Source organism: Coregonus clupeaformis, chromosome 6, assembly GCF_020615455.1.
Source record: "Coregonus clupeaformis isolate EN_2021a chromosome 6, ASM2061545v1, whole genome shotgun sequence".
Classification (NCBI taxonomy): domain Eukaryota; kingdom Metazoa; phylum Chordata; class Actinopteri; order Salmoniformes; family Salmonidae; genus Coregonus; species Coregonus clupeaformis.
Genome location: NC_059197.1, coordinates 13201830 through 13215223, shown reverse-complemented (window position 1 = coordinate 13215223; position 13394 = coordinate 13201830). Strand labels below are relative to the sequence as shown.

General features: G+C 44.8%; 1 protein-coding gene across 2 annotated transcripts in view; it reads right to left on the bottom strand.

Annotated features, from left to right (window-relative positions):
- LOC121567683 (SR-related and CTD-associated factor 4-like) overlaps positions 1-13394 on the bottom strand; it is a 48891-nt gene that overhangs the window by 26307 nt on the left and 9190 nt on the right. For both annotated transcript variants that reach the window (XM_045218492.1, XM_045218490.1), the window contains exons 6-10: positions 12887-13168; positions 11002-11357; positions 10528-10724; positions 10209-10309; positions 9911-10024 (exon numbers count right to left, since the gene is read on the bottom strand). In XM_045218492.1, coding sequence (XP_045074427.1) covers positions 9911-10024; positions 10209-10309; positions 10528-10724; positions 11002-11357; positions 12887-13168 — 1050 coding nt within the window. The remainder of the gene's footprint in view (positions 1-9910; positions 10025-10208; positions 10310-10527; positions 10725-11001; positions 11358-12886; positions 13169-13394) is intronic.

The following is a 13394-nucleotide window of genomic DNA, read 5'->3' as shown; positions in this document are numbered from 1 at the left end:
ATTACATCGTCGTCGTCCCCCCCCCCCTCAATCTACACACAATACCCCATAATGACAAAGCAAAAACAGTATCACATTTACATACGTACAGTGAGGGAAAAAAGTATTTGATCCCCTGCTGAGATTGTACATTTGCCCACTGACAAAGACATGATCAGCCTATCATTTTAATGGTAGGTTTATTTGAACAGTGAGAGACAGAATAACAACAAAAAAATCCAGAAAAACGCATGTCAAAAATGTTATAAATTGATTTGCATTTTAATGAGGGAAATAAGTATTTGACCCCTCTGCAAAACATGACAGTACTTGGTGGCAAAACCCTTGTTGGCAATCACAGAGGTCAGACGTTTCTTGTGGTTGGCCATCAGGTTTGCACACATCTCAGGAGGGATTTTGTTCCACTCCTCTTTGCAGATCTTCTCCAAGTCATTAAGGTTTCAAGGCTGATGTTTGGCAACTCGAACCTTCAGCTCCCTCCACAGATTTTCTATGGGATTAAGGTCTGGAGACTGGCTAGGCCCCTCCAGGACCTTAATGTGCTTTTTCTTGAGCCACTCCTTTGTTGCCTTGGCCGTGTGTTTTGGGTCATTGTCATGCTGGAATACCCATCCACGACCCATTTTCAATGCCCTGGCTGAGGGAAGGAGGTTCTCACCCAAGACTTGACGGTACATGGCCCCGTCCATCGTCCCTTTGATGCGGTGAGGTTGTCCTGTCCCCTTAACAGAAAAACACCCACAAAGCATAATGTTTCCACCTCCATGTTTGACGGTGGGGATGGTGTTCCTGGGGTCATAGGCAGTATTCCTCCGCCTCCAAACATGGCGAGTTGAGGCCAAAGAGCTCGATTTTGGTCTCATCTGACCACAACACTTTCACCCAGATCTCCTCTGAATCATTCAGATGTTCATTGACAAACTTCAGATGGCCCTGTATATGTGCTTTCTTGAGCAGGGGGACCTTGCGGGCGCTGCAGGATTTCAGTCCTTCACGGCGTAGTGTGTTACCAATTGTTTTCTTGGTGACTATGGTCCCAGCTGCCTTGAGATCATTGACAAGATCCTCTCGTGTAGTTCTGGACTGATTCCTCACCGTTCTCATGATCATTGCAACTCCACGAGGTGAGAACTTGCATGGAGCCCCAGGCCGAGGGAGATTGACAGTTATTTTGTGTTTCTTCCATTTGCGAATAATCGCACCAACTGTTGTCACCTTCTCACCAGCTGTTTGGTGATGGTCTTGTAGCCCATTCCAGCCTTGTGTAGGTCTACAATCTTGTCCCTGACATCCTTGGAGAGCTCTTTGGTCTTGGCCATGGTGGAGTGTTTGGAATCTGATTGATTGATTGCTTCTGTGGACAGGTGTCTTTTATACAGGTAACGAGCTGAGATTAGAAGCACTCCCTTTAAGAGTGTGCTCCTAATTTCAGCTCGTTACCTGTATAAAAGACACCTGGGAGCCAGAAATCTTTCTGATTGAGAGGGGGTCAAATACTTATTTCCCCTCATTAAAATGCAAATCAATTTATAACATTTTTGACATGCGTTTTTCTGGATTTTTTTGTTTTTATTCTGTCTCTCACTTTTCAAATAAACCTACCATTAAAATTATAGACTGATCATTTCTTTGTCAGTGGGCAAACGTACAAAATCAGCAGGGGATCAAATATTTTTTTCCCTCACTGTATTCAGATCCTTTACTCAGTACTTTGTTGAAGCACCTTTGGCAGCAATACAGCCTCAAGTCTTCTTCGGTATGACGCTACAAGTTTGACACACCTGTATTTGGGGAGTTTCTCCCATTCTTCTCTGCAGATCCTCTCAAACTCTGTCAGGTTGGATGGGAGCGTTGCTGCACAGCTATTTTCAGGTCTCTCCAGAGATGTTCGATCGGGTTCAAGTCTGGGCTCTGGCTGAGCCACTAAAGGACATTCAGAGACTTATCCCGAAGCCACACATGCATTGTCGGAGGTCCTGAGCGCTCTGGAGCAGGTTTTCATCAAGGATCCCTGTACTTTGCTCCGTTCATCTTTCCCTCGATCCTGACTAATCTCCCAGTCCCTGCCGCTGAAAAACATCACCACAGCATGATGCTGCCACCACCATGCTTCAACGTAGGGATGGTGCCAGGCATCTTGTTTCTCATGGTCAGAGTCTTTAGGTGTCTTTTGGCAAACTCCAAGCAGGCTGTCATGTGCCTTTTACTGAGGAGTGGCTTGCGACTGGCCACTCTACCATAAAGGCCTGATTGGTGGAGTGCTGCAGAGATGGTTGTCCCTTCTGGAAGATTCTCCCATCTCCACAGAGACACTCTGGAGCTCTGTCAGAGTGACCATCGGGTTCTTGGTCACCTCCCTGACCAAGGCCCTTCTCCCCCGATTGCTCAGTTTGGCCGGGCGGCCAGCTCTAGGAAGAGTCTTGGTGGGTCCAAACTTCCATTTAAGAATGATGGAGGCCATCATCCTTCCCCAGATCCGTGCCTCGACACAATCCTGTCTCTGAGCTCTATGGACAGTTCCTTCGACCTTATAGAATGGTTTTTGCTCTGACATGCCCTGTCAACTATGGGACCTTACAGGTACAGGCGTGTGCCTTTCCAAATCATGTCCAATCAATTGAATTTACCAAAAGGTGGACTCCAATCAAGTTGAAGAAACATCAAGGATTATCAATGGAAACAGGATGCACCTGAGCTCAATTGAGTCTCATAGCAAAGGGTCTGAATACTTATGTAAATGTGATATCAGTTTTTTATTTGTAATACATTTTGCAAACATTTCTAAAAACCTGTTTTCACTTTGTCATTATGGGGTATTGTGTGTAGATTGATGAGGGGAAAAAAAACAATTTAATACATTTTTGAATAACGCTGTAACGTAACAAAATGTGGAAAAGGTCAAGGGGTCTGAATACTTTCTGAATGCACTGTATAATGTAGAAGTGTTGGCTCAACGAGACAATGCCCTGCTTCGGGGCGGTCAACTGTCATGCTCATCCTCCGGAGGTAGCTGTCGAGACGTAGAAAGTATGCAAGTTTACATTTGAGTAATACGTGTAGACGACGGTATCTTTACCAAAAGTCTAGTAAGTGTAAAAGAGGCTCTGTCTAGAGCCCCGTTAGTTTTGTTTAGGAACTCAGTCCGGCTTTCAACTTACTAAGCCCCATTTGTTTAGTTTCAAACCTAAAGATAGTGTTAGTATGTAGATTGTAGATTGTTCAGGCTTTGAACAAGGGTATAGAGGCATAACTAGTTCAATACCAGGTTTAGTATCAAGATACTCAATACCGAAACAACGAAAATAAATATTAGCTAAAGTCACAGAATAAATAAAAAAAAGCATTAAGAAAATGTTTACATTTGTCACATCCAAACAGGACGTTATGGTTTCCCAGATGTGATTATAGTGCATAGGCTTCTCTAGGCCAGTGGTTCCCAAACGTACTCTTGAAAGTTGCCACTTCGAAATTGGGTATTGCATCATCAGCTTTCCTCGTCATGTCAGTCATTGCACATCTTAGAGAGCTATTTATAACTTGATAGAAATGTCCAGATCAACTAGCCCATGTCAGCTAACGTTTATGTCCAGATCAACTAGCCCATGTCAGCTAACGTTTATGTCCAGATCAACTAGCCCATGTCAGCTAACGTTTATGTCCAGATCAACTAGCCCATGTCAGCTAACGTTTATGTCCAGATCAACTAGCCCATGTCAGCTAACGTTTATGTCCAGATCAACTAGCCCATGTCAGCTAACGTTTATGTCCAGATCAACTAGCCCATGTCAGCTAACGTTTATGTCCAGATCAACTAGCCCATGTCAGCTAACGTTTATGTCCAGATCAACTAGCCCATGTCAGCTAACGTTTATGTCCAGATCAACTAGCCCATGTCAGCTAACGTTTATGTCCAGATCAACTAGCCCATGTCAGCTAACGTTTATGTCCAGATCAACTAGCCCATGTCAGCTAACGTTTATGTCCAGATCAACTAGCCCATGTCAGCTAACGTTTATGTCCAGATCAACTAGCCCATGTCAGCTAACGTTTATGTCCAGATCAACTAGCCCATGTCAGCTAACGTTTATGTCCAGATCAACTAGCCCATGTCAGCTAACGTTTATGTCCAGATCAACTAGCCCATGTCAGCTAACGTTTATGTCCAGATCAACTAGCCCATGTCAGCTAACGTTTATGTCCAGATCAACTAGCCCATGTCAGCTAACGTTTATGTCCAGATCAACTAGCCCATGTCAGCTAACGTTTATGTCCAGATCAACTAGCCCATGTCAGCTAACGTTTATGTCCAGATCAACTAGCCCATGTCAGCTAACGTTTATGTCCAGATCAACTAGCCCATGTCAGCTAACGTTTATGTCCAGATCAACTAGCCCATGTCAGCTAACGTTTATGTCCAGATCAACTAGCCCATGTCAGCTAACGTTTATGTCCAGATCAACTAGCCCATGTCAGCTAACGTTTATGTAGGTTTTTTAGCCCACAGATTTTGTAGTAATTTTGAGTCATTCAAATATCACATGAAAACACATTAGAAATGGCAAAACAAAACGTGCTTTAAAAACGGCAACGTTTTCTCTACATCCCATGACAAAATGTGTAGGGGGGGGATGTTCCCCAATGCTGGAAGGGGGGGGCGCGGGATGTTCCCCAATGCTGGAAGGGGGGGTCTGAGTGAAACAGTTTGGGAATGCTTGCTCTAGAGCATTGTTTCCCAACCCTGGTCCTCCTGTATCCCCAACAGTGTTTCCCAACCCTGGTCCTCCTGTAACCCCAACAGTGTTTCCCAACCCTGGTCCTCCTGTATCCCCAACAGTGTTTCCCAACCCTGGTCCTCCTGTAACCCCAACAGTGTTTCCCAACCCTGGTCCTCCAGTATCCCCAACAGTGTTTCCCAACCCTGGTCCTCCTGTAACCCCAACAGTATTTCCCAACCCTGGTCCTCCTGTATCCCCAACAGTGTTTCACAACCCTGGTCCTCCTGTACCCAGAAACACTGTTGGGGATACTGGAGGACCAGGGTTGGGAAACACTGCTCTAAGCTACCTGCAGCTGTGGTCAGGGCCTAAAATTAACAGAAGCCTTATGCGGGTAGATATTGGCATGTCTAATTCACCAGCCACGTTGGCGTGTGGTCACACACAGGCCTCTACAGTCCCCTGTAGCTCAGTTGGTAGAGCATGGCGCTTGCAACGCCAGGGTTGTGGGTTCGATTCCCACGGGGGGCCATTATGTATGCACTCACTAAAACTGTAAGTACATCTGGATAAGAGCGTCTGGTAAATGACTAAAATGTCAAATGTACAGTGCAAGCATTTCATACAAATAGTTCAAAGTTAAAATATGGGCACGTGCAAGTAGTGATTTATAGCAAAAATAAATGCAATTGCTGTTTTCAAAGTATTTCTGCTATTTTGTTTCATATTTGGTAATGCACAAAGAAATATGAATCCTAACGTTATAGCTATCCCACCTCGTGCAGCAACACTGCCTGTGAGTGAAGTGCTAAAAGATTTGTTTTTAGAAGCAATGCGCACAGGCATAAAAGTTGATATAACTACTAAAGCAAGACTTTATCCTTGTGTTTCTTGGATATTTACAATGTTTTGTTCACAAGTTAGGTTGTTATTCAATGTTTGAGTTTGCTTCCACTGCAAGCTAAGAGAAGAGGATGAAGTCATCCTCTCTAGTGAGATTCTCACAGGAAGACTGGAGTGGCCCCGTTACCAAGGTAACCTTAAAGGGGCAGCTGAACATTTGTCTCATCTGTGATATTTTGGTTTAAAGACTCAGGCCAAAAAATATTAAATTATATTGAGCAATATACCACATTACTTCTTAATAGAAATACATTCCTTGTTTTAGAAACATTAAGCATGCTCATCCATTTTGTTGAATGTTTTTTGATGTAATAGATGATCGGGAAAAATATTTTCGCTGGTTAAAAAAATCTGAATGACTGGTAGAATTGATCTACCTGCCACAGTGGTTGGTAGACCACTAGGCCCTGGCTGTGGTTATCAGTAGGCTCCAGTTGATCAGGCTGAAGCACAGACCAACTCATTTTTGATAGGCTAACATTACTTGAAGACATGCTGTTTGTAATGAGTGAAGCTTACAGACGACAAAATAAAGCCTTTAAAATTGTCTGCACATACATGCTCATGAATTGTTTCATTATTCAATAGAGTAATTTGTTTTAGAAGAAAAGTTGGTAATTGTGGAATAGTTTGTGCTTACTGGCTACTGTGATATTTACGGCCAATTTGAAGGTAGCGTTGCCACAACAAAAGGTAAGGAAGGATGTAATGTCGGCTTGGGTACCTATAGCTATACCTACCTACAGTGGGGGAAAAAAGTATTTAGTCAGCCACCAATTGTGCAAGTTCTCCCACTTAAAAAGATGAGAGAGGCCTGTAATTTTCATCATAGGTACACGTCAACTATGACAGAAAAATTTAGAAATAAAAATCCAGAAAATCACATTGTAGGATTTTTAATGAATTTATTTGCAAATTATGGTGGAAAATAAGTATTTGGTCACCTACAAACAAGCAAGATTTCTGGCTCTCACAGACCTGTAACTTCTTCTTTAAGAGGCTCCTCTGTCCTCCACTCGTTACCTGTATTAATGGCACCTGTTTGAACTTGTTATCAGTATAAAAGACACCTGTCCACAACCTCAAACAGTCACACTCCAAACTCCACTATGGCCAAGACCAAAGAGCTGTCAAAGGACACCAGAAACAAAATTGTAGACCTGCACCAGGCTGGGAAGACTGAATCTGCAATAGGTAAGCAGCTTGGTTTGAAGAAAACAACTGTGGGAGCAATTATTAGGAAATGGAAGACATACAAGACCACTGATAATCTCCCTCGATCTGGGGCTCCACGCAAGATCTCACCCCGTGGGGTCAAAATGATCACAAGAACGGTGAGCAAAAAACCCAGAACCACACGGGGGGACCTAGTGAATGACCTGCAGAGAGCTGGGACCAAAGTAACAAAGCCTACCATCAGTAACACACTACGCCTCCAGGGACTCAAATCCTGCAGTGCCAGACGTGTCCCCCCTGCTTAAGCCAGTACATGTCCAGGCCCGTCTGAAGTTTGCTAGAGTGCATTTGGATGATCCAGAAGAGGATTGGGAGAATGTCATATGGTCAGATAAAACCAAAATATAACTTTTTGGTAAAAACTCAACTCGTCGTGTTTGGAGGACAAAGAATGCTGAGTTGCATCCAAAGAACACCATACCTACTGTGAAGCATGGGGGTGGAAACATCATGCTTTGGGGCTGTTTTTCTGCAAAGGGACCAGGACGACTGATCCGTGTAAAAGAAAGAATGAATGGGGCCATGTATCGTGAGATTTTGAGTGAAAACCTCCTTCCATCAGCAAGGGCATTGAAGATGAAACGTGGCTGGGTCTTTCAGCATGACAATGATCCCAAACACACCGCCCGGGCAACGAAGGAGTGGCTTCGTAAGAAGCATTTCAAGGTCCTGGAGTGGCCTAGCCAGTCTCCAGATCTCAACCCCATAGAAAATCTTTGGAGGGAGTTGAAAGTCCGTGTTGCCCAGCGACAGCCCCAAAACATCACTGCTCTAGAGGAGATCTGCATGGAGGAATGGGCCAAAATACCAGCAACAGTGTGTGAAAACCTTGTGAAGACTTACAGAAAACGTTTGACCTGTGTCATTGCCAACAAAGGGTATATAACAAAGTATTGATCAACTTTTGTTATTGACCAAATATGTATTTTCCACCATAATTTGCAAATAAATTCATTCAAAATCCTACAATGTGATTTTCTGGATTTTTTTTTCTCATTTTGTCTGTCATAGTTGACGTGTACCTATGATGAAAATTACAGGCCTCTCTCATCTTTTTAAGTGGGAGAACTTGCACAATTGTATATCTATACCTATCTATAGCTATACCTATACCTACCTATAGCTACACCTACCTATATCTATACCTACCTATAGCTATACCGCATAATGGGGTATTTGGAAATAGCCACAGGATGGTTTTTCAATACCGGCAAAACAATTCTTATTTTTAATACATTTTAATATTCGTAGCTACTTTAAGTAAATACCTGCAGTCAACTTGTGCAATACATTAGAAGATGAAGAATGAGATCTGCTTTATTTCACGTTTCAGATGATTTTCCATTTCAAAGCTTACCGTAGGTCCCCAGAACCGTTGCGCCAGTCACGTTTGTTTATAAATAACACAACCGGAGAAAGCGGGAGCTGCTGAGACCAGATGTGTATTTGGTGTAACTTGCTAGTTCTCTCAGTAAGTGTCTGATTTAATAAGAGACGGGGCATCATCTAGTGTTGGCTTTCTGCCGTGTTTGAGAAGTCAAAGCCCTTTGGATGAGTTGCAGTGAGCTCCAAAAGTATTGGGTCAGTGACACAATTGATATTGTTTTGGCTCTGTCCTCCAGAACTGGATTACCATGACTATGGAGGTTAAAAGCAGACTGACCTCCCCTCTGCCCTCTTCTCTGAGCAGACAGGCCGTTACCCTAGCGACTCCACATTAGACACAGGCAGGCCGTTACCCTAGCGACTCCACATTAGACACAGGCAGGCCGTTACCCTAGCGACTCCACATTAGACACAGGCAGGCCGTTGCCCTAGCGACTCCACATTAGACACAGGCAGGCTGTTGCCCTAGCGACTCCACATTAGACACAGGCAGGCTGTTGCCCTAGCGACTCCACATTAGACACAGGCAGGCTGTTGCCCTAGCGACTCCACATTAGACACAGGCAGGCCGTTGCCCTAGCGACTCCACATTAGATACAGGCAGGCCGTTGCCCTAGCGACTCCACATTAGACACAGGCAGGCCGTTGCCCTAGCGACTCCACATTAGACACAGGCAGGCTGTTGCCCTAGCGACTCCACATTAGACACAGGCAGGCTGTTGCCCTAGCGACTCCACATTAGACACAGGCAGGCTGTTGCCCTAGCGACTCCACATAGACACAGGCAGGCTGTTGCCCTAGCGACTCCACATTAGACACAGGCAGGCTGTTGCCCTAGCGACTCCACATTAGACACAGGCAGGCTGTTGCCCTAGCGACTCCACACAGGCAGGCTGTTGCCCTAGCAACTCCACATAGACACAGACAGGCCATTGCCCTAGCGACTCCACATTAGGCACAGGTCTGGTAACAATCGTGGACATTCTTTTTTGGGGTGTAGCTGTCCTTTAAATCGCCTAGCAAGAGACTAGCAGCTAGCAGTGTTTCTGTACTGTACAGTGTAGGCTACATGTGATGGCAGAGTTTGCTAAACAAATGCCCTGCAATTGATAACAAATCATCATGATATCATTCTGCCAGGTAGGCCTACTTTGCAGTCAACATTTAATTGGGAAGGTTTTTTGAGAAAGCCTTTAATAATAATAATAATAATAATAATAAGCCATTTAGCAGACGCTTTTATCCAAAGCGACTTAGAAATGTTCATTCGAACACCGCATGATGACTGAATTGCACGTCGCAAAGATTCAACCAAGAGTTCGGACCAAACTTTTTGAATACCTGGTTTGCATAACCAATGTTGCATACCCATTGCTGTTTGAATAAATCTTGATAATAAAAAAAGAAAAATTGTGAACCAAAAACTAACGTGACAAGCTACATTTTTTTCACTGGCACCCTAGCAACCAATAAAGAAATTGGTGTCGCACTGCCAAGTCACAGGGAGTGTTCTGGTCGCAGTTTTGAGCCCTGAACAATCTCCTCGGAGCCCGAGGCTCCATATTTACCAGGTCGTCATTGGAAATCAGAATGTTTCATTGACAGACTGGCCTGGCAAAAAAGAAAGAAAAAAAGGGGTTGGTTTAACGTAAATAAATCAAAAAACGTACCTTGATGGCCTTCTGGTTGACCTTGAAGGATCCTCTGCTGAGTTTGTGTAGAGCTCTGTAGGCATCCTGCCTGTGAACCATCATTATGTAGGCACAGCCCCGAGGAGGGATCATCTGGAGGAGAAACAGGTTGGTATCACCCAAGTTGTTCCAAGTGTCTTATTCAGGGTCAATCCCCCTTGTGCCTACATAGAGCACTCCTTGAGGTTATTCCTGATAGGCCCTGGTCAAAAGTAGTGCACTGTTTAAAGGGAATAGGGCGCCAGTGAGTATTATGTGTGTCAGCCCTCATACTTACATTGATGGAGTCGATCTGTCCGAACTCCTCTAGTAAAGACATGACGTCCTGCTGAGTGGTCTTCTTGTCGAGCTGGCCAACCCACAGAGTGGTGGTGCAAACTACACAACGAGGGAAACATTCAATATGGGCCCTGGTCAATAATAGTAGAGAATAGGGTGCCATCGATGTGCCCTTGAGCAAGGCACTTAACCCTAATTGCTCCTGTAAGTCGCTCTGGATAAGAGCGTCTGTTAAATGACTAAAATGTAATGTAAATGTAATGTAAATGTAAATGTAATTTGGGACGCAGTCCTTGAGTGTATCTGACAGTACGTACCACTGAGCGTCTGGCTCTTGATGCTGGGCAGACCTTTCTGTCTGCGTTCCTTCTCCTTCTCTCTCTCCTTCCTCTCCTGCGAGCGGGAGCGAGGGGAGTTCCAGCGACTTTCCCTGGAACGAGACCCGGAGCGCCGGGAGGAGTGTCGGGACTTCCGGGAGCGAGAACTGGACCTGGATCTCTTTCTCCTGGGAGATCTGGAGAGAGAGAGATCAAGTACATTTAAAAATCGCAACGTACTTCACAGCAAAACAATCAAATGAAATACGTAAAAGCAAACGGATATAGAAGCAATAAAGGATGATTAAAATAACAGTACAATCATGGACTAAAAGCCAAGGTAAAAAAGGTGGGAACAGGCAGGGCTCCCTGACAGAGGATCTGTTCATCCTAAACAAAACAACTTTGCTCTTACAGTTTGTCAAGTGTCCTAAACATAACCAACCAATATCAACCATGGGTCCAGCTTCTTACCGAGAGCCAGACCTGGAGCGTGACCTCCTGCCGTGGCCGCGCTGCCTCCCCTCCCTCCCATCCCTCCACCCAGATGGATCTTCTCTTTCTCTGGACTTTCCCTGGTCCTGGTCCTGGTTCTGCTGGGCAGTGTGCGGACTCTGGCCGTAGCCCTTGTTCAGACCAAGGTATCCTCCATCAGGTGTCTGCTGCCTCCCAGGCTGGCCCATCATAAGGTCCTGAAACTGCTGCTCCATGTTGGGCTGCATCTGACCAGGAAACTGGCCACCGTACACGTTTCCTGGAACAAGGGAATCCATCTCCTCTTTCTTCACCTCTTCTGGTTCGTCGTCGTAATCAAAGCGGTCCAGGAGTTTCTGAAGACAGACCGGCATAACAATCAGATTGCCATGATTTAGCTACACATCCATAAATCAGAATGCCCTGATTTATACTGAACAGAAATATAAACGCAACATGTAAAGTGTTGGTGTCATGAGCTGAAAAAGACAGCAGGCATTTTTGAAATTGTGTACAAATTTGTTTCCATCACTGTTAGTGAGCATTTCTCCTTTGCCAAGATAATCCATCCACCTGACAGGTGTGGCATTAAACAGCATGATCATTACACAGGTGCACCTTGTGCTGGGGACAATAAAAGTCCACTCCAAAAATGTGCAGTTTTGTCACAAGTTGAGGGAGCGTGCAATTGGCATGCTGAGTGCAGGAATGTCCACCAGAGCTGTTGCCAGATAATTTTAATGTTAATTTCTCTACCATAAGCCACCTCAAACGTTGTTTTAGAGAATTAGGCAGTACATCCAACTGGCCTCACAACCACGTGTAACCACGCCAGTCCAGGACCTCCACATCCGGCTCCTACACCTGCGGGATCGTCTGAGACCAGCCACCTGGACAGCTGATAAAACTGTGGGTTTGCACAACTGAAGAATTTCTGCACAAACTATCAGAAACCGTCTCAGGGAAGCTCATCTGCGTGCTCTTCGTCCTCACGAGGGTCTTGACCTGACTGCAGTTCGGCGTCGTAACCGACTTCAGTGAGCAAATGCCCAATGGTGGCGGTGGGGTTATGGTATTGGCAGAGGCATAAGCTACGGAAAATGAACACAATTGCATTTTATCTATAGCAATTTGAATGCACAGAGATACCGTGACGAGATCCTGAGGCACATTGTCGTGCCATTCATCCGCCGCCATTACCTCATGTTTCAGCATGATAATGCACAGCCCCATGTCACAAGGATCTGTACACAATTCCTGGAAGCTGAAAATGTCCCAGTTCTTCCATGGCCTGCATACTCACCAGACTTGTCACCCATTGAGCATGTTTGGGATGCTCTGGATCGACGTGTACGACAGCGTGTTCCAGTTCAGGCCAATATCCAGCAACTTCGCACAGCCATTAAAAGAGTGGGACAACATTGCACAGGCCACAATCAACAGCCTGATCAACTCTATGCGAAGGAGATGTCTCGCCGCATGAGGCAAATGGTGGTCACACCAGACACTGACTGGTTTCCTGATCCACGCCACCTACTTTTTTTTTTTTAGGTATGCATATCTGTATTCCCAGTCATGTGAAATCCATAGATTAGGGGCTAATTTATTTATTTCAATTGACTGATTTCCTTATATGAACTGTAACTGAAATTGTTGAATGTTGCATTTATATTTTTTGTTCAGTGTAGCTACACATCCATAAATCACAACACCCTGATTTAGTGACACATCCATAACAATCACTCAAGAGCTTACTTAATATCCCTGACCATCCCGTTCACGGAGGCTTTATGAAAACCACGGAAGAGCTGTCCTGTTATAATATTAGGCCTCAAAATTATCTGTTGGTCAGAAATGTGCTTTGCGTACAATAATAATGCATTACCTTAGCTAGTGAGTTATTTTGCTCCGTAGGCTGCGTGTGGTGTGTGTTGAACAGTGGATGGTGTGAGTTATGCTGGCCTTGGACCATCTGTGGGTGGGGATGGTCAGCCATGGCGTTGGGAACCATAGGAGGGGTCTGGTCAGCCATGGCGTTGGGAACCATAGGAGGGGTCTGGTCAGCCATGGCGTTGGGAACCATAGGAGGAGTCTGGTCAGCCATGGCGTTGGGAACCACAGGAGGGGTCTGCTGCCCTGGTTGGAATCTCTGGAGCATCTTCTGAAGCTGGACACAGACAGGAAGGAATAGAGCCCAATTACACTCAATCCATCAAATCAGTTACTACCTGGGTGACAAGCAAGATAATATCATGTATTTAATTCTTTATTAGCCTGGTATATAACTTTATTCAGAAGAACTACATAGTTTACAGTAAAGAGCCATATGACTGGTCAAGAAAGAGCAACAGTGAAGAGGATACAAGACCCATTTAATTTGAATGTTCTGTCCC